Source organism: Podarcis muralis, chromosome 5 (assembly GCF_964188315.1).
Source record: "Podarcis muralis chromosome 5, rPodMur119.hap1.1, whole genome shotgun sequence".
Lineage (NCBI taxonomy): Eukaryota > Metazoa > Chordata > Lepidosauria > Squamata > Lacertidae > Podarcis > Podarcis muralis.
Genome location: NC_135659.1, coordinates 6282462 through 6304325, shown reverse-complemented (window position 1 = coordinate 6304325; position 21864 = coordinate 6282462). Strand labels below are relative to the sequence as shown.

Here is a 21864-nt window from a genome sequence, read left to right as displayed (position 1 = left end):
CATTCTCCTGCTGCCATTGAAATCACTTACTTTATCTTATTAGTATATTTTCCTGTTAATTAATAACCCTGAAAGGGGTGCAGAGAGTGAAAAATTTAGAAAGCATGCAAGATGTAAAATGCCTTTTATCCAAGGCTATGTGGAAGAGCTTAACTAATATTAATTAGCACAGGGTTCCTGAATTGGCTTTTGTCAAGCAGAGAAAATTATTAGTCACAGGGCACAATTGATCAGGCATGTCTTATGTATAAACGCTCTTGAAATGAATTCACAGAGTCTCTACGCTCTTCTTATTTATGAAAAAATAAACTAACTTCAAGATGATATTAAAAAGGTATGGATAAAACTAAGCATGCCAGAAATACAGTTTGATACAACAATATCAAAATAAACATATCTTTCTGTGTGTGCTGTGAGTTTCACAGTGGGGCAGTTCTGTGCCATTGGATGTGTATGTATGTTTTGTGTGGGATGTATATATGTAAGTATTTATGTATGTATGTGTCAGGGAGAGGCAAACGGGGAAAGAGCTAAGGGGAGAGACCAGCACTTATAGAGAGCCGAAAGAGATAATTAGTAGTCTGTCGTCTGACTGCGAAGAGGAGACAGGGAGGGAGGAGGATGAGCCTAGTCATTCTGTAAACAGAGGAAATCAGAGGCGGGGTTTCCGCAGACTTGCATGTTGGGCAAAAAAAAGTAAAAAGAAACCAGACGCGGCATCTTTTTTTTTTTTTATTAAAGATATTTATTAAGATTTTAGAAAATGAAAAAAGAAAAATACAAAGTAAAAATAGTTAAAAAACAATTCCATCTTTCCATCACTTATTTTTCATATGCTTGTTTCCCGGACCTCCTCACACCTCCCTTTTTTGTATTCCAATTCAATTTATTAGTTCAGCAAATCCTTTCCCTCTTTATTTATCCTAGTCTTTAATCTTAAAATATTATAACATTAAATTTTTACCTGTTAATAATCCATTTTTTCATATTCCTTATAGCATTATAGCTAAAAACCACTTAACTTTTTATCCAACATCATTCTAACATTCATTAATTTTACAATATTTCTGTAGATAGTCTTTAAATTTCTTCCAATCTTCTTCCACCGACTCTTCTCCCTGGTCTCGGATTCTGCCCCAGACGTGGCATCTTTGCCGACTGGGTCGGACATGCTCTGAAGCACTGGAGATGTTCTTTTGAACTTTGTAAATAAATGAAAGAGATTGTAACTGGCAGCAAGCCTGGAGTTTTTATCTATGCCGACTTGGCAGCACACACCTCTTACAGTACATACAGTATATGCAATGTAACTAAACATTGCAATTCTGCTTCTTCCATTGATTGGGCTTGTGCAGGAGGTTCCTTTTGTGGATCTCGCTTTGAAAGCAGCAGGTCAGTACTAAATTCAAATAAACAGTATTATTAAATGTTACCCACAAAAAATGGAAACACAAAAAACTTTCAGGCCAGACCCTTAAGACCATGTACTCTTGTCCCGGCTCTATTGCAGAAGTTGTAAGCACAGAGGATTCAAAGTTTATTTATGAGAAATATTCATAAATATTGTTTATAACAATATAATATAATTATAAAATAAAACCATGCAAATTTTTAAAATCAACCAACAAGAATGATGGAACAAACAGGAATACAGTGGTACCTCTAGTTATGAACTTAATTCATTCTGGAGGTGCTTTCTTAACCTGAAACTGTTATTAACTAGAGGCGTGCTTTTGCTAATGGGGCCTCTTGCTGCTGCTACACCGCCGGCACACAATTTCCGTTCTCATCCTGGGGCAATGTTCTCAACTTGAGGTAACTCTTCCAGGTTAGTGGAGTTTGTAACCTGAAGCATTTGTCACCTGAGACGTTTGTAACTCGAGGTACCACTGTAATAGCTCAGTCAGTAAAGCATGAGATTCTGAATCTCAGTGTTGTCAGTTTAAGCCGAATGTTGGGTGAAAGATTCCTGCACTGTAGAGGATTGGACTAGTCACTAGATGATCCCCATGATCCCTCCAACTCTACAATTCTATGATTCTGTGAAAACAGAAATATTCTAATTTTTTATTAAACATATTTGTTGCTCTCCCCCCCCCCCCAAAAGCCTCAAAGTTATTTGCAAAACAATTAATTAATTAATGCATATATAGATCCAACATAAAATAAAACAGAGAAAGACATTTTCTTAATTTCCCTCATAAGCTTGGTGGCGCAGGGGAGTGTTCACAGTCATTTAAAGGTTAAAGCAGAAGGCTCCTGGTGAATCTTTAGACTGATGATACTGATGCCTCAGTTTCTTGTTGCTGTCAGATGAGCCTCACTCACTTGGGATGACCAATCACGCTCCTGCAGATGGGCCCAGTTGTAAGAAGAGAATCTAAAATGCCATGGATATTGGAGGGAAAGGTCATAATGGTGTAGGATTCCATGGTATATTGGGAAAACTACTAAAAGAAAAGAGGAAGAGCTTGAATTATGACAAGTGGAATGCGCTAGGTACAATGAAGCATGCAGTATAACCAGAAATTTTATGGGGTCAAATAAATCCTTGAAAAATGCAAAGAGAATTTGATTTTCAGAAAAGGTTAGAGCAATTACTCAAATTATGAGGCTATCCAGCTTATGGTCTACAAGGAAGTCTCAGAGGTGGCATTGACGACACCATTGTTTTGGGAGACCTTAGCATCGAGGACCTTAGCATACACCCACCCACCAAAGAATTCTGGGAACTGTATTTTACCCCTCACAGACCTAGAGTTCCTAGTACCCTCAATAAATTACAGTTACAGTCCCCAGAATTCTTTGCAGATGGGTACAGTGGTACCTCGTGTTACATACCACCCCTCTTACAAATGCTGCAGGTTATGCGCTCCACTAACCTGGAAGTAAATGCCCCTTGTTGCGACCTTTGCCCCGGGATGCGAGTGGAAGTCGTGCTCCAGTAGCGCGGCAGCAGCGGGAGGCGCCATTAGCGAAAGCGTGTCTCATGTTACGAGCGGTTTCCTGTTAGGAACTGACCTCCAGAATGGATTAAGTACGTAGCACAAGGTACCAGTGTATATGCTTTGAAGGTCTGCTTTGTATGCCTTAGATTATAATTGGCCCAGTCCATTAGTCAGATACACATTCCCATCCATCCTGGTGGCGTGTACAGGACAGGATGCTGATGATCTGAAGGTAGAAAAGCTTTCTCTGATTTGGAGCTTGTGGGTAAGGAGATGTGAGCCCAACCTGCTGTATGCTTGACGCTTGCCCACCTTGGTTGCTTAAAGTATCTGGAATGGTCTTGGAAGCAGTTAATTATTCCATTAAAGAGAGGTGGTTCTCACAGTCCCGAAATCCACAAAATAAAAAAATTCAGATCTAGACTTGCTTGTCCAAGGCTATTTGTGAGAGGACATGCTTTCCAGTAAGTTTCTTTAATTCCCATAGGACGCTTCATTCGCCTTGTCCTGCAAATTTGGTGTGAAGATGCACTCATCCCAGAACACTGAAAAGAGATATTTTCCCTATTTTCATTACTGAAAATCATGAGGCAACCTCATTCAGTGTCTCATGTTGTCAAGCTATTTTTACTTGGCAGTGTTGAGAAATGACATCTCTAAAAGCTTCCATGTGCTTCTCCATATGGCATGTGTCCTACTGAGCTGTCCCATGAGTAGGCATGCTTTCCTGTTTATCTGTTGATATTGAGGGGTTGGGGAAAGAATCAGTGTTATGTTTTACAATATTGCCACTGCAATGCAACCTGTCGAGGCACAGTTAGCAAGATAAAGGAATAAGGAACGTAAGTAGAAGAAAAAGAAATAATTACAATGCCTATAGCCTTGGAAAAAATTCTGTTAGATGAAAGTGCTAGTGTCAGATATCATGGTTTAATTGATGAAAGGTCCCAGCCAGGGGGAAAGGTGGGAGATAAATAAACATCATCATCTTCATCATATATATATATATATATATATATATATATATATATATATATGTGGGTGTGGGTGTGTATTGGGCACCATCTCTCTTCTAAAATACATGGGGTTGATTCATGCATCTTATAATATCAAGTGAGCAATGTTCAAAACACACAGGGTTTTTTTAACATAGAGTCCAAAATTTCTCTTAGAATTCCAGCAACATCGGGTCATGTTCCTGATCCTCACTGCTGGCTTTGAAGCCATTAGCGGTGTGACAGAGAGTTCTTAGTTCTTAGAGAACTCTTGTAACAATCCCCAAATGTCTCCCTGCTGTTGTATGGTATCCCCGAAGTCCCCTTCCTCCTCCTCCTGTACTATTATGGCTTTGGTATTATATTATTTAATCCATTACCCATGGCATTGTTAAGAAATAGTAATAAGCTGTTACCAGTTCTGTTGATGCTGAGTGTAGTTCAAGCAATAAATCAAAATTATAAGGTAGATTCATAATTGAAGCTGCATGACTCCCCTGAGACGAGGTCACAGAACTGTGCATGGAATTCTGCTTTCCCCCCTAACAGTAGGAATCTGTATTTCTAATTATATTAGCAAACCCATTCTCCCAAGTGCTGGTCCTTGTGTAATCAAAGTGGCAGCAGCATCCACACACAAGGAGATGTCAGCAGACTTGGAGAACCTCAAGGTTTACAAAAGTACAAAAAAGATTAGAAGAAAGATTCCTAAAGTGGAAGGGTCCCAGAACAGCCCAGTGCAGACTGAGCATGCTCAGTGGCCACAGAATGCTGACTGACCCTTAAGGGTAGGGAATGGAAAACACGAAAGAGGAGAAATGGAATATCCTGAAGACGCAGACCCTACACTACAACAGTTTGTTGTAACCAGGAATAACATTTCTCTTGAATCCAACTTGGATTCTGTGTGATTCAAGTTAGTGTTCGGTTAGAAGTTACTCAAGAACAGGGGTAGGCAACCTAAGGCCCGGGGGCCGGATCCGGCCAGTTGCCTTCTAAATCTGGCCAGCAGATGGTCTGGGAATCAGCGTGTTTTTACATAAGTAGAATGTGCCCTTTTATTTAAAATGCATCTCTGGGTTATTTGTGGGGCACAGGAATTCGTTCATCCCCCCCCCAAAAAAAATATAGTCTGGCCCCCCACAAGGTCTGAGGGACAATGGACCAGCCCATGGCTGAAAAAGGTTGCTGACCCCTGCTCAAGAACAACAAAGCAGAAGAAAGCTGCATTAAACAAGCTTTCCCTAAATTAACTTACTTGCAGAAGCCCTTAAATGACCTGCATTCCGTGTGTTCTTTAAAAATAAAATTTCTGCATGAGCTAACAATAATTCTGACCTGGATTAAACCTGCCTTTTTAGAAGAGTTTGGATTTGATATCCCGCTTTATCACTACCCGAAGGAGTCTCAAAGCGGCTAACATTCTCCTTTCCCTTCCTCCCCCACAACAAACACTCTGTGAGGTGAGTGGGGCTGAGAGACTTCAAAGAAGTGTGACTGGCCCAAGGTCACCCAGCAGCTGTATGTGGAGGAGCGGAGACGCGAACCCGGTTCCCCAGATTACGAGACTACCGCTCTTAACCACTACACCACACTGGCTCTCTTTTAATTATTTTTCCTTTTGTTTCTTTATTTATATGCATTAACATGTGTTTAATTTAAGATGTAATGTAGCCAGGAGCTTGGACTGCAAAGGGGGATGTAATAAAGGGTCTCTTAATAATGGCTCTTTGTAAAATTGGAAGCTGAACACACCTCCAACATGGGCAAACAAAATGCCTTTTGTCTACACTTTCAGCCTTCCTTGAGTAAAATGAAGGATTCTGCCTGGTTTTGCAGAGCCAGCTGATCCAGATTGTTCCCCTTTATGTATATTTAAAATCTGTGCACAATCCCTGGTGCTAAAGGCATTGTTACAGCCTGGTCTGCAGTGATGAGTTGGCATTGAGGACAGCAGAATAGAACCATGCAGACGTCGCTCTTCTTATGCGAAGGGCTAAGTATAGCTGGTTTTAGCTTTTTAAAATGCCATCATCATCATAGTGGCATGACTTTCCTATTTCTTTCTACAGAATTCTTATAGTATTTCAGCTAATAGTCTGGAATAGTCAGAAAACTTTAAACTAAATCCCCAGATTTTCTAACTCTGAGCATCCTCTTTACATGGTTCCTTGAAGTTTCTACTGTATTAAATTATAACAAATGTAACTTGCAACAAAATATGTAGCATGTCATCAGTACCTAGACCAAAGTACCTCTGAGCAACTTACAGAATGCAAATCTAAATGGCATGAAACATTAAAACCCAGTGTAAAAAACAGCAATACAAAAGACCTAAAGTGTGTGTGTATCCATCCAGTTAAAAAGGAAGTGTACAAAAGAGGCCACAGACATAGCCAGTTACCCTCCCAATTAAGGACTGATGGCCTTGGGTAAAATGTTTTTGCCTGGCACCTAAAACAGAGAATGAGTGCCAGCCATGTCCCTTGGGAAGAGCATTCTCGAAGCAGAGAGCTATACAACATTAGAGGACTCAGGTTTGGGGTTGGTTGTAGCCCAGGACCAGAATGTTTCCTATCTATGGGCTGGATAGTGGGGAAAGTATCATTTCCCCTTCTAATCATGAAACATCCTTGCCTAATGAATGGGAGGGGATATTTAATCTCATGGCATACGGTAGCGGATGCCACCGCTGTATACCAATTGCAGCAGATCCCAACTACATATAACACTCTATAATAGGTTATCTTTTGGGTTTTTTGTGAGGGAACTCTTAGATACTTGGAGACTCAGGCTGAACAAATAAGAAAGTTTTATTTAACAGAACCAAAGTGGATAAAACAAAGGATGTATCAAGAGGTAATGTTCTTTCAGGAAACAGTTATTGATAATTATACTAAATCTAATGGATGTTAAGGTAAAGGTAAAGGTACCCCTGCCCATACGGGCCAGTCGTGTCCGACTCTAGGGTTGTGCGCCCATCTCACTTAAGAGGCCAGGGGCCAGCGCTGTCCGAAGACACTTCCGGATCATGTGGCCAGCGTGACGAAGCTGCTCTGGCGAGCCGGCACCAGCGCAGCACACGGAAACGCCGTTTACCTTCCCGCTAGTAAGCGGTATCTATTTATCTACTTGCACTTAAGGGTGCTTTCGAACTGCTAGGTGGGCAGGAGCTGGGACCGAAAGACGGGAGCTCACCCCGCCGCGGGGATTCAAACTGCCGACCATGCGATCGGCAAGCCCTAGGTGCTGAAGTTTTACCCACAGCGCCACCCGCGTCCCCAATGGATGTTACAGGCTTCTAAACAAGGTAGTAAATGCACAGCTTCTTTCAAACTCCAGTTGCTTAGGTGTCCCCCCCCCCCCCCCCCCCCGGCCTAAATTGCAAATCTATATTCTTTTTCATTGAGGGCCTCCCACTGGAAGCATATCTTGACCACCAATGCTTTCAGTGTTATGGTACCAGTCGAAGACTTGTCTCCTTGTCTGTGCACTTTATGGCATGTTAGCTGCCGCCATTGGGAATTGATGTTTATTTTAACTAAGTTCCAGTCTGCCCTGGTACCATTTGCGTTAGTGTCACCAAGTGTGTGGGAAGAATAGGCAGATGGTGTCAATGTATGCCCTTTACTGTCTCCTCTAATTCCTCTTTAGCTTGGTTGCCTTCGTTCCAATCCAATAATGAGGATGATGGTACAGGTTCTCAATTGAGTTAACCTTGGCATTAATACTTCACATTATTAAATTTCAGTCTCATCATGTCAATAAATCAGTTATATGCGCACATCTAATTAACTATCCAATCAGTAAAAACAATGCTTCAAATTATTACAGTGTATTTCATCAGGGAATCCAAAAGCCATGTTGTGAATTTCAGCCATGTAGAGGGGCCTCTGTCAGGTAGTTAAGGAATATTTGGGAGCCACAGATCAGCAGATGAGGGCATTATGACCATCTGATTTACCCCAAGGTAAAATATATCAGTGGTTGGGCTCTCAAGAGCTTTTCCAGAGGATGTATATGGAGATTATCCCTTCATCTGATTCACTAACTGAAACACTAGGCATTTCCCGCAATTATTTTAATTGTGCATTTTCATAAATAGAACTACCCTTGTTCTCCATTACCTTGAATTGAAAAGACTAGTCTTGAAATCCTATGGCCATCAGACTTAGAATTTTCGCTCGATAACTATCTCAACCATTACATCTCCTTAAGGAAGAAGTGTCTTTATTTCATTTCCCTTATGCAGCTCATCCCAAAGAGAATTATTGTACTATAGGTTGATACCTTCAATTATTCACTAATGCTCAAACAGCATGCATTGCAACAAAGAACGCCCTCTAATCACTCCCCACAGCATGGTAACATCACTTCTGTGGAACATAATGGTTTCTCCTTTAGTGATAGGCTATGTGATATTACTGCCAACTCCATTAGGGATTTTAGTCCTTGTTGTACATAAAAAAAATCCTTTTATTATTTTTTTCTGGAGAGAATGGTCCATTTGTACAATAAGTGGATGAATGCTTTTAAGCAGATTTTAAAAAGCTTAAAACAGTTGTTCTACATGAATATATGGTGTTTCTACCATTTGGTTCTGTGTTCTGAACTTCAACAATTTTTTTGCCTGTCAGCAGGTTCCAGTGTTGATAGGCATTATAGATAAGGCTCCTGTTTTGCTAATGCTTTGCTCTTTTCCTGAGAGCAGTCTGTGGCTGCATTCCCACTGGGGAAAATGGCAGCCATTTACTCAGGGGCATGAGTACGAATGTTGAAATGCAGCCTATTTATAGAGACAATTTGAATGCTTTCAGTACTATTTTATAACTTTCACAAAACAGTAGCTGGTTTTTCTTTTTAAAAAAATCAATAAGGCTTGGCAGCTAGAATGAAAGGTTGCATTTTAACACATGGGTAGATGCAATATTCAGGGGAATAAAAAGTGATGTGGGAACAACTGAGAGTTTCTGTTGGGCAAACAGGGCTTGGTAACAAATTGAATGCTTCATTTGGAAAACTCAGGATCGGTTCCACAGGTCTCGTTGAGATTCTAAAAATGATGTCAGCAGGTAAGAAAAACTAAAGAACTTGACAGCTAATGAAAACAGCAATATAATCTCAAATATGAGTCATTTCATGCTTTTGAAATGTGATGCTTTCAGACATGCTGAAAAGTGTTCTTGGGTCAAGGGCACCCTGCTTTTGTTTTGTGTTCATTGCTGCATGCATGAGCCCTGAGAACCAAACTAGGCACGACTCAGGAAATTCATGAATAGCATCTCCAACTTTTTAAACTTAACCCAGAAGGCATCTTCAGGGTGAGGATAATTCAGATTAAGATAATTGCATGGCAAGAATTGATCAGTGACCCCCTTTTGAACATTTTAAAAGTGGGGATCTCATTCACTAATCCCCTACACCAGTGTTCCCCAACCTTGGGCCTCCAGCTGTTTTTGGACTACAATTCCCATCATCCTTGACCACTGGTCTTGCTAGCGAGGGATGATGGGAGTTGTAGTCCAAAAACAGCTGGAGGCCCAAGGTTGGGGAACACTGCCCTACACAACACCTAGTATGGCTCTAAAAGGGGTCAAAAAGAGAGTTAGAGTTTTTAAGAAGCAACAATACATTTGAGAATTTCAGAAAGAAGTTGCGAGAGGACAGTATGTTGGTTGGCCCCCCAGAAGAACTATAGCTCCCATCAACCCCAGCAAGCATGGCCAGTGGCCAGTGATGATGGGGAGTGTAGTTCAACAACATCTGCAAGGCCAAAGGTTCCCACACCTAGCTTAAAGGAATAACAGGAATGAGAGGATGATAAACAGCAGCTATAGATTTCACAGAGGGGGAAATTGAGACAAGAGGGCCAAGTGATAGAATGAGAAGTGTTCTTAAAAAAAAATTAGGGGAAACAAATTAGTAGTAGTAGTAGTAATTTGTACCCCGCCCATCTGATTGGAGAATTTGTAGGAGTAAAAAATAAAACACATGGAAGAAATGCTGTTGGTGAAGTCTTGTGCAAAGCCTTGACGGGAGAAGTTCTGGGGGCAGGTTTGGTGAATTAAGGGTAGAAAAATTCCAGGTTTTCTGAGAAGAGGAGAGGGTTATACAAGAGAATATTGTTTATTATGAGAGAAGGGGAAAGGAGAATATTCACAAATGGTCTGGATAACCATTACAAGAATATTATTTACATGACTGAGGTGTGGTTTCTACAGCCTAGAAAGCAAATTTCCAAACCGAAATGAAGTTATCACATTGCAGAGGTAAGAGGGATAGCCCCTTACCTTTGCCTTGCAAAAGGGGGGGTTAGATGTCCTCTTTTTCCAAGACACGTCTTCTTTTTCATGGGTAGAGTCAACATAGCGATCCATAGCTAAAAGTAGAAGTTGGCAAATGTGTATTCTTTTTTCCCTCTTCAAAATATGGCAACCCTAAGTTAGAGAAGTATGTCTGACCCCATCATTGTTTGTTTTTAGATAAGCAGTGAAACTTTTATCACAGTTGGTCTTTCAGGGTATTGCTTTTTTAATTGGCTACTTCTTTTAATATTTCCCCACAACTTTACTATTCTATAATATTTTACAGTTTATAAGGCACAATGGCAATCTACAGGAGGGATATAAATGCTTGAAATTTTAAAAACTGAATATTATTAAACCATCACATCACATTTTAATGTTATAGAACATTAAAATGTCCTCTAAATCAATATCTAATTCAAAAAGCAGAAGTTGCGATATCCATCTTACTCGTGTGGACAACACTGATCTTAGAATTTGGAAAATTTACAAAGCTGTGATTTATTTTTATTTTTAGCGCATAGGCCAAGAAGGAATGTCTGAAAAGAGTCATCCTTGTGGACTGAGTTATTACACTTACACACACACACACACACACACACACACACACACACTCACTCAAACTGGTCCAACATAGCTTTGTTAGAAGCTTGGATTAAAGGAATTTACATCAGTCAGTTCACTATTTCTTGAAGCTCCTAACATCAGTTCAGAGCCACTCATCTGGTTGTTTGTGTTGTACAAGAATCGCTTTAATGCGATTAGGCAGGGATGTTTTACAAAAGATAAGCTTTAGAAGGAAAAGCAGACATGTTTTGAGCCATTTCTAAAGAAAGAGGGGGAAAGTGACAAATACGTTCAAAAAGAGCATGCCAGGCATAAGTAAAAAGAGGAGAGGGAAATTTGTAATGTTTGATATGACAAGAGATCTTGCGCCTAACTACAAATTAAATTCATGATATGCCTAGGCTAGAATATAATATAATAGGAAGGTGAAGTTGAGCTAGACTTTTGAGAAATCTAAAAGTGGAAGCCAAAGATTTCTCAATTGAATGAAAGATGAAATTGTGGTTGTGTCCTTCTTAGCTTTGAGATGTAACCAACATTTGTTCTTGACTGAATGATGAGCCCAGGTTCAGATGACAGACTCAATCCAACAAACATCATCTGGAGGGCCATGTCTCTGGGTAAATGTGGTCCATTACTAGTTGGATGAATAAACTGAAATCTACCTAAACAGTTACAAGTGGATGAGTCATTGAGGCATAAAGTGACTGGCTTCTGACAGAATAGTAAAGGAATCGTTGGTATATTAGAAGTCATAGCACCATTTTATTTGCATGCATTTTCTATGCTGTTTTGCATTCTGTTGCAATAAATTTTGAAAGCATCTCTTTATGTTTGGCAATTGGTGAGCTTAGACAAGGCACCTGAGACCTGTTGTTGTTGTTGTTATTTAGTCATTTAGTCGTGTCCGACTCTTCGTGACCCCATGGACCAGAGCACGCCAGGCACTCCTGTCTTCCACTGCCTCCTGCAGTTTGGTCAAACTCATGTTGGTAGCTTCAAGAACACTGTCCAACCATCTCGTCCTCTGTCGTCCCCTTCTCCTTGTGCCCTCCATCTTTCCCAACATCAGGGTCTTTTCCAGGGAGTCTTCTCTTCTCATGAGGTGGCCAAAGTATTGGAGCCTCAGCTTCAGGATCTGTCCTTCCAGTGAGCACTCAGGGCTGATTTCCTTAAGAATGGATAGTTTTGATTATCTTGCAGTCCATGGGACTCTCCAACAGCACCATAATTAAAAAGCATAAATTCTTTGGCGATCAGCTTTCTTTATGGTCCAGCTCTCACTTTCATACATTACTACTGGGAAAACCATAGCTTTAACTATATGGACCTTTGTCGGCAAGGTGATGTCTCCTTTTTAAGATGCTGTCTAGGTTTGTCATTGCTTTTCTCCCAAAATTTCGTGACTGCTGTCGCCATCTGCAGTGATCATGGAACCTTTTGTACTAGTGGCTAAAAAACAAAGTAAACTTTGTATTTCTTGTTTAGCTCCCACGCAAACAGATCTGGATGTGATTTCATATTTGTATGCTACTTTGAAATACATTCTGCTTTTCTCTAAATGGTTTCCTAACTTTTTCAGGTGCAGTGTTTTTAAAAGAGAGAAGTCAGATATCAATTTCTCCTTAAAGTTGGAATTGCAGAATCAAAAGTGATTTAAGTATACAAGTAGCCACGTTCACTTCCCTGATGACTTTTCTTGTTTTGCAGGAGTCCAATGTGCTGATTGCTGCTAACAGTCAGGGTACAATTAAGGTAAGTTAGTCTATGCCACTCAATTAGTAGCCACAAGGTAACTGAAAATTGGAAAAGCCCATTCCTGGATTTCCCCCTTACTCCCAAGTGTTTATAATGTGAAGTGATTTATTTGCATCTGCTGTAGACTATGGGTGTGGGAATAGAGTGAGCTTGGAGATCAAATATGCCCAAATAATGAAAAGGTGAGGAGTGTGTCCAGAAGGCCATTTAGGGCCTCTCTGGAAGGCAATGAAACATGAGAAGACTGTTCCATTTTTTTATGGTCTCTGTGCAAGTTGCACATGAAGAAGGCTGCACCAACACAGCTAAGAACTCTGGAGCTTAGAGTTCTGGAAATGTTCTAGATACTCCCAGTCCATCTAAGAAAATGATCTCACTCAGCAGCAGTACTTTGAACCTTGGCATCCCATTGCCCTGGTGAGCACTCTTGTGCCCTTTCTGGACTTGTTCGATCTCTTGTCTTTCCTCTTTCATTTAAATAGGAAACAAAAATTCAGAAGCTGACTCCATCTCTGTTACAGTGCATCTAGATAATTTGAATAATTGAGCTGGTTAGCTAGGTAAATTATAACACTAAAAGGAAATAGAGCTAAAAGCTAGGGTATTTCCCTGCTGATAATCTGTCTTCCTTCTGGCCAGCTACAAATCCCTAAAGTAGCTTTGGAAAAGAAGCTCAGAGCTTGAAAACAACCTTGAATGGGGTTGCTTTAAGTGCTCCCTTTTTCTTATTATTAAGCACCATTTAAATGATTCTTCTTTGAGTTTCTCCCTTTATAGTCCACAAGGCTGTCACATATTTGCTGTGCAAATCTGTACTGGGAGATGGTTATCCACCTTCAACTTGCTGGTTTGGAGTAATTATATTAAGCCTGAAGTCAGTACAGATATTGGTGGGAGAATTGGTTGTGAGCTTGCCACCTGTCATTTCTAACATTCAATAATAATAATAATAATAATAATTTATTTATACATACATACATACATACATACATACATACATACATACATACCCCGCCCATCTGGCTGAGTTTCCCCAGCCACTCTGGGTGGCTCCCAATCAAGTGTTAAAACTAGTACAGCGTTAAATATTAAAAACTTCCCTGAACCTTCAGATGTCTTTTAAAGATAGGATAGCTGCTTATTCCCTTCACATCTGAAGGGGGGTGTTCCACAGGGTAAGCGCCACTACCAAGAAGGCCCTCTGTCTGGTTCCCTGTAACCTCACTTCTCGCAATGAGGGAACTGCCAGAAGGCCCTCGGTGCTGGATCTCAGTGTCCGGGCAGAACGATGGGGGTGGAGGGAACCTTTGAAAGACTGAGATTGTAACATTCTACCCTATGTGCATTTTGTACTTAGAAACACTCTCTACCTTGTGCCAAAGGTTCCTTAAGCAATACCTTCATGGATTGCAGTACTAAATGACATGAGAATGAAAGGGACTAGACCAGAGATCACCAACCTATGGCCCGGGGGCCGGATAAGGCCCGAGGGACTCGTTTATCCGGCATGCAGTGACTCCCACCACCCGCTCATACTGGTGCGGCGTGGGGACCCACTTCCAGGTCGGAGGAGCACCGTAAAAAGCTTGTGCGCATGTGCACGGGCCTCCTCCGACCCGGATGTGCACTGGAAATAGTGTTTGCGCACGTGCCCATTGCGCAATTGTTGCTGGAGACACCGGCCCAAGGCAAGGAAAGCTTGGAGACCCCTGGACCAGACCACTTTCAAGGGCCACATTAGACAAGGAGCCTCCTTTGTCTCTTTTCTATTCCTCGATAAAACAGGATGGGGTTTCATGTGCAATCTTTTCATGAAACAAGGAAATGAGCCAACAGACCTCACCTCATCGCTTCAGGCTCTTTTTCTTCTAGCCTAGCTCACTTGTGGTATCGGGAGCTAGGCTAGGGGAAAGAGAAGTTTGGGTGAATAATCATGTGGTATGGGGGTCTACCTCTGTTCATCTATTTTATCTGTGTCTTGTTAATAAAAATTGATTTCCTTCCTGCCTCCCACTTAATGCATGCAGCCATGGAAGCAACAAATATGGTTACCTGCACCACCTCAAATATGGCCCTAAGCTAGAAGGTTGTTTGTGAATAAGGAAATAAAACGGTGTCTGCTTTCCCTTATTAATTGTTTTCTGCTTTTCTTTTAACCAGGTACTGGAGCTAGTATGAAAGATGTTCTCTCTCAAGGCTTTGAATACTTGATCCTGCTTTCATCGGGGATTCTCAGTGGGGCACAAAACCGAAGCTAACCTGCTCTTCCTTCTCAGAGTGATCACATTTTGGGGGGTTTGTTTTCACGTATGGAACACTCTTAGGACACTGTGGGAATCTGGGAAGCACCTGGGAATTCAGTACCACCACCATTAACTCCACAGACTTTGCTGCTGCTGGTTCTATTGCTTGTCTAATTTTTATGATGGGGGAGGGAGACGTGGATTATTTTAAATAAAAGTGGATGCTGAAAAATAAATAGTCAAAGTTCATTGAGCCACACATAGAAGCAGATGGCCCTCTGATGATAGACATGGTGACAGGTTTGCCCTTGTATACCAGGTTTTTTTCAAGGGCTGTGCTTTGGAGCCACCTTCTGGATCACCACGTCTTCCTTTTTTCTCTTCTCCCCCACTCCCCATTCCCACGAAGCGGGGAAACATCTGTTATCCTGACATGTGTCTTCCTAATTTGAGGCCATCAAGTAAAATTTGGTTTAGTTGCTTTTGTTTTTGAAATGATTTCTGAGTTCGGGCAAGTTTACTTTTCCAAACGCTGAAGCCTACCAGAGCAGTCTGTTTAACAAACATTAATTCCTCTATCCTGATGTGAGGGGACCACTTCTAAGGCCACGCAAGCAGCTCAGTCTCCAAGCCCACCTGCTACATGGCCCCTTCTCTGGACTGCCAGCTAAGTCAGGGTGCCATCAGTGAAGTGGGCATGTGTTGCCTGGGAGCAGAGTTGGCACCATTATCTCCTTGACAGGCCACCAAAACTGTCAATAATGACTTTCTGTCCCTTCTGATCTGAATTATATTGAAATTCTTTTAACTGGAGGTGAAAGGCCTCAAAGCCTGTCCACATACGGTCCAGTTTGTTCAACCCCTCCCTGCCACTAAACACCCCACCCCCCCATTTGTGTCACTTGTAGAAGCCAAGCATTTTGAATGTTGTAATATATTTTGGGGACAGGCTATGGTAGCCTTATTTTTTAATAACCATGCATACACTTAATTGTACAAGTGAAGAGAATGGGGAAATAAACTGTGATTTCAAATGTTCCATATTGTTAATTTGTCAGCCAAAAAAATGAAGGCTTGTTTGTGTGTGGGGGGGTGGCATTTCAGAAGACTTCACACCCCTAAAAAATAGGGCTACATTGTTTTATAGTTGAATTAATTAAATAGTTGGCTTAATCAGAAACAAAAATTTTAAAGGGTGATTTCAGTTAATTGGGTAGCAGATTTTTCCAAACAATCTTTTTCATGTAAGCACCGACACACAAACACACACACACACACACACACACACACTGCAGATGGCAAACATGAAAAGAAGCATTCACCTTTTCTCTCACATGGGATGGAATAAATCACACCAAGCCATGTGTGTATTCCCTGAAAAAAAGAAAAATATGCTTCTTGCTTCAGAAATGGAAAATTAATTGACCAAAACACATGATTACCAATTTTATTCCCAGTTTCTTTAGCTGGATTGCAGTTCTAGTGAAAAGCGCATGGCAACATGTGGACAGCGTGCTGTACTGAAATCTCATTTCCTGGCCAGGCCTGGTTTTAAATGGAATCCAGAGAACCCCAACTTTCATTTAAAAATAAATGGGCTTTTTCTCATAGTCACAGCAGAAGAGGGTTTTCTACATGTGATTTCCCACGCCATCCACCCACCCTTACTCAGAGGAAGAGAAGGCCACCTTCACATTACAATATTGACCTGTCTTTCTGGGGCTAGAGGAGGAGTTCCGTTTGGAATAAATAACTTCACATGATGTTACAGAAGTTCAACATGTCTTCCAGCATTTCTTTGGTATTTGTCACATACATGAAGGCAGTACTTCATGTAAATCACATTCTAAAAATTTTTGCTTAGGAATAGCTGATTCAGTTTTTTCTCTTCAACCATGTTAACTTTTTTTAAAAACGAAAGCATCAGTTTTTATAATTCTGATAAAAAATATATCCGGGAGCGGAATCTAGGGTGCTATGTTGATGGTACTGCCATAGCCATCTTGACTGGACTATTGCAGCCTTGCAAAATGTGATTGCATACCTGTGACACTACAGTGGTGCCTCGCAAGACGAAATTAATTCGTTGCGTGAGTTTTGTCGTCTTGCGATTTTTTTCGTCTTGCGAAGCACGGTGTCGGGAAAGTTTTGGAAAAGCTTCAAAAATCACCAAAGTCTTCAAAAACCTCAAAAAAGGCTACCACACCGTGTGCTATGAGTTGCTCCTCGAAGTCAAGTCGCAACTGTATTAAAAGTGTTAAGAAAAAGGAAACAAACTTGCAAGACGTTTCCGTCTTGCGAAGCAAGCCCATAGGGAGAATCGTCTTGTGAAGCAGCTCAAAAAACAAAAAACCATTTCGTCTTGCGAGTTTTCCGTCTTGCGAGGCATTCGTCTTGCGAGGTACCACTGTACTCACTTCTGTTGTTGCCATCAGTCACTTGGGGGGGGGTGGCACCCCCAGTTGTCAACCCACTGCTTTTTCAATCTCTCTAGACATAGCAACACGGGAGAATCTCCGGCTGCCACTCCAAAGAGTTGGAAGAAGTGAAAGATTAACCAAGGACAGAGAACGCTATGGTAGTCTTTCCAACTGAAAGAGTGCTATCATTTATTTATTGTGTTACATTTATATACTCCCCTTCCTCCAAGGAGCCCAAGAGGTGGTGTACAGGGTTCTCTTCCCATTTTGCCCTCAAAACAATCCTGTAAGGCAAGTTAGACAGAGAGTCTGTGATTGGCCCAAGGTTATCCAGCTTCATGGCTGAGTGGGGATTTGAACATGATTCATCCTGGTCCAGTACACTAACCACTATTCCCCTGTGCATGATGCAGTAATGATAATGTAGCAGGTATGAGAGAGGGACAGCAGCAATTAGATCTCATTTTAATACTTATTCCTCATCACCCAACAATGATGCTTAGCTGCAGTGTTCATAGCTTCCAGACTGGGACACGGATTAGATAGGTTACCGATGCTTTTGTTTTGAACATGTGCCACGGAATGAATGAAAATTGCTTGTCTTTTTTATGCTTTTGCTCCCCCACACCTTATGAGGAAAGATGATTCTCAAGAGCACCTTAACCCAGATGACATTTAACACCCTCTGCATTTCTCAGTTTTTCTGGATTTAAGTATGAGGTGTGACCATCCATTTATGAACTTGAAATTAAGAAATACATTTAGATGATCAGCAAAGGAAAGCCCATTCACAAGGAAGAAATTCTAATTTCAGAGTTGCCTTCAAGGTTCAATTAGCCAAGCAATGGGTGTCAGTCTGGAAGGAAACATCTCATTCTTACCCTGTTTCTCTACGGGAGTGTTTTGAAATGGCACCAGATTTCAGAATATTCTAGCATATTGATTCCAACAATCTGGAAAATGTGGATGATCGGTGCATCAGACATCTTGTAATCTGAAAGCTACCAGCTCTATAGACTGAGTTTCAGAATAGTAAATAGCAATTACTCGTTAAAGCACTTGTGTGGATATTCAAGAAAACTTCACCAAGCATAAATTCTGCCATCTGCTATATGGTACTAGATAAAGGTAAAGGGACCCCTGACCATTAGGTCCAGTTGTGACCGACTCTGGGGTTGCGGTGCTCATCTCGCTTTATTGGCCAAGGGAGCCGGCGTCCAGCTTCCGGGTCATGTGGCCAGCATGACAGAGCCGCTTCTGGCGAACCAGAGCAGTGCACGGAAACGCCGTTTACCTTCCCGCCGGAGCGGTACCTATTTATCTACTTGCACTTTGACATGCTTTCAAACTGCTAGGTTGGCAGGAGCTGGGACTGAGCAACCAGAGGTCACCCCGTTGCGGGAATTCGAACCGCCGACCTTCTGATCGGCAAGTCCTAGGCTCTGTGGTTTAACCCACAGCGCCACCCGTGTCCCTTGCTGTATGGTACTAGCACTCAGCAAAATAGCAATTCAAATCTTTCAGTTTTTTGCCACCTTTTGTGACTTTTCTCACCTCTCTCTTTTTCTCCTTCATGACTTTACATGCCAGCCTTAAGCCTTCTTCAATGGACAAAGCAGTCTCAATGTGGAGACTTGACCGCCGTTGCTCTGCTCCAGTTTTCTGCAACTTATTTTTGCCAAAGTGCTTCTATCCTTCCTATTTTTCCTCAACAAGCTTTCCACTGGGAGCATAACAATGTGTGCTTCATGGCTTTCATAGTAGTAAATTTCCATGCGTGTGTGTGATAAGCTCGTAATTGTTTCTCCAGCTTTGCAACATCTTTGTCTTTGCACCGCCAGTGTCTTCATTTAATTCTCAATTACTCTAACAAAACAGATACTGGAATAAGAGGAAAGCTATAGAGTGTGTTCTGAGGAAGCTCCTCAAATTAAAATTAAATGGGAAGCTGCTTTAATTTCTAATACATTTCTGTTCTCTGTCAAGCTACATGCAAATTTCAGTGTCTGGCTGTAATTAGAAGTGCAGCACTCCCTGAGCAAAGTGACAACTTTTTCTTTTAAGAAGTGGCAAGTCCTTCATCTCCATTCCCTTTTAATTTCCTTTCCTTTTAGGTAAAATCAATGTATTGTTGAAAACCACCCCAATCTCTGAGAGATGCAAGATTCCAGGGGTCCCAGGCACTTTCCCAGGGTTTGGTTTCCTTGGAATGAGGGACAGCAGAGATTCAGGTGTCTTTATGATCTGTGGTTTATTTGCACATAGCCTATGATGGAAGAGCTCACAGCCCTAACACCCAAGAAGGTCTTGCTTCTCCCATAGCCACAACCTTGGATTCCCCCAGAAACCAAGATGTCCCTCACAGGTTTCAGCCTGACACCTGCTTCAGGCACACACCTCAAACCTGGCTTTTGGTTCTTCTCACTACCAGCCAGTTGAGGGAGGGGAGTCCACCCATTTCTTCTCTGGCACAGAGACACACAATCCATACTTAGGCCATTACCAAGACACTGGCCTGACTAGTCAAGCAACTGAATTGGAAGGGACTCGGACATACAGCCTAATCTCTAATCCCCAACACTCACAACACTGTTATGTCGCTTAAAATCATTCATTAATGCATAAGTTGTGTGATCAAATTCTCTACCTCCTCTGTGGTTACAGGTGGCCAGTGAGGTAAAACCTCTGGTTGAACGCTTGGCTTGTTAAACTGAGCTTCCTTATCATAATGCAGTTTTTGTGATAGCTTAAAGTGAGAGTTCTTTTAAGTTCCTGTTTTGTCTCATGATTGTCTCTGAGTAGCATCAGTTTTCTCTCATTTATTTAGGTGCTGGTCCTCAGCTTGCTCTGTGTTTAAAGTTCACAATTTTTAAAAGGTGGCTTTAGGTGGCTTTCATTCTACTATGAAAGCCTGAGAGTGAGTTGTCCTTTAAATTTAAAACACAGCTGCATCAACTATTTTATTGCAAAAATCCACTTTAAAAGCAGCATGTCTGTAGAACAAGCTACAAAACTACCTGCATTGCTTTGATACCATTCAGCAGCCTTCTGTTCCCAGCTTTGCATTACCATGTTTCTTCTTTGCCCTCTAATTTGCTTACATGGCTGTAAAATCAGATTAGTTATGATGACCCATGTGATTGTAACATCGCCAAAATTACATGGACCACCACCAGGGTGGAATTGATTTAAATCACTAGTCAGTAAGATTTGATTTAAATCATTTTTTTACATAAAGACTCATTCTTGCTGGTATAATCTTAATATTTACAACCAGATTAAGGTTTCATTTTTGGAATAATAAAATCAATAATAAATTTTCAGTTTATACAGTTATATCAAAAATTACTGATTTGGTTATGCTATAAGAAATACATAGACAGATAATTATGAAATTATTTTGAGGTTTAATAAGTTAACTTTATATTTGGACAACTTTTCTGCTGTACTTTATTGGAAGGAGAAAAACAATCATTTCCTTAATAAAAATTTAAACAATTTATTTAACTAAAACAATAACATTATAGCATATCATTGGTTTTTATTCACCCTGACCACCACAGTCAATTCAATTAAACAGCAAGAAGAAAAAGAAGGTGGAGCCAAGAAGAGTGTTCATGTCATGACTGATTTCTGGATCAGAACAATACTCTCCCCAGATCTCCCCAGGTCACTTTTGATAGGTAGCTGGGGGGTCATCTACCTGCCATCAGGTGATTCAAACTTCACAAGAATGTTCCTCAGCCTTCCTTCTTGTGCATCCCAGGCTTGCACTTGGTGCCAACTGCAAGCTGCACTCTTGGCAGGGATCAGCCCTTCACAGGAATTAGGACTAGTATGCCTGAGGAAGAAAGGGCTCAGGGCCCAAATTCAGACCCCTGGCAGGCCAGCAGTTCCCAATCCCTGTTTAGTCACTCATCCTTAAGTGCCAGGATTTTTTTTTTCATAAACAGAAGGTGGCAATCTTTGCTTAGGAGTAATTTTCACTGGCTGGTAACTGTCTACATTGATCTGTATGACTTTAGGCTAGGGTCTTCCAGCACTGAATGCTCCTCCATAAAAATCAGTTCCTTGCAGAAATAAGGTCAGAATAAAATGCTAGAATGCGTTACTCTGCCATGCTAGTTTCTCCACGAAGAGGATTTTTATTTATTTGGGGAGGAATGTTCTGATAGTCCTATTGGCCATCTCAATGAAAGCTACACCCTTACTCAAATGAATTCCCAAAGCTTAGGGTAATGAGAACAGGGTTTTCAGTAATGGTAAGAGATGACAATCACTGAATGGGAATGAGGGTCTGTCTGTCTTTGTTTTAAAAAAAAAACAAAATCAACAACAACCAAAAAGACTACAGAGAATTACTGGGAAGTTGGTTCCATCACTTCTATTGTGTATCTTACCACTCTTTTTCCTGACCACTTTTAATCACTCTAACAGTACACAGCAGCAAGCAAAAAGGAAATGGATGGGATGCTGTTTGCTTCCATAATACACATCATGTTTGGAGTGACTTAATAGCGTTGAGTTGGAGACAACATGGATCCGTGGCGATGTGGGATCAGTGCCTAGGACTTGCCAATCGAAAGGTCGGCGGTTCGAATCCCCGCGGCGGGGTGCGCTCCCGTTGC

At 41.2% G+C, this 21864-nt stretch overlaps 1 protein-coding gene and 1 non-coding gene across 5 annotated transcripts in view; both read left to right on the top strand.

The window, feature by feature from the left end:
* COP1 (COP1 E3 ubiquitin ligase) overlaps positions 1-15854 on the top strand; it is a 102553-nt gene extending 86699 nt beyond the window's left edge. For all 4 annotated transcript variants that reach the window (XM_028732342.2, XM_028732340.2, XM_028732341.2 and 1 more), the window contains 2 exons: positions 12526-12570; positions 14734-15854. In XM_028732342.2, coding sequence (XP_028588175.2) covers positions 12526-12570; positions 14734-14751 — 63 coding nt within the window. In that variant the 3' untranslated portion in view covers positions 14752-15854. The remainder of the gene's footprint in view (positions 1-12525; positions 12571-14733) is intronic.
* Positions 5681-5817, top strand: LOC114589931 (small Cajal body-specific RNA 3). Its single transcript, XR_003704860.1, has one exon.
* Positions 15855-21864: the final 6010 nt, after the last annotated feature.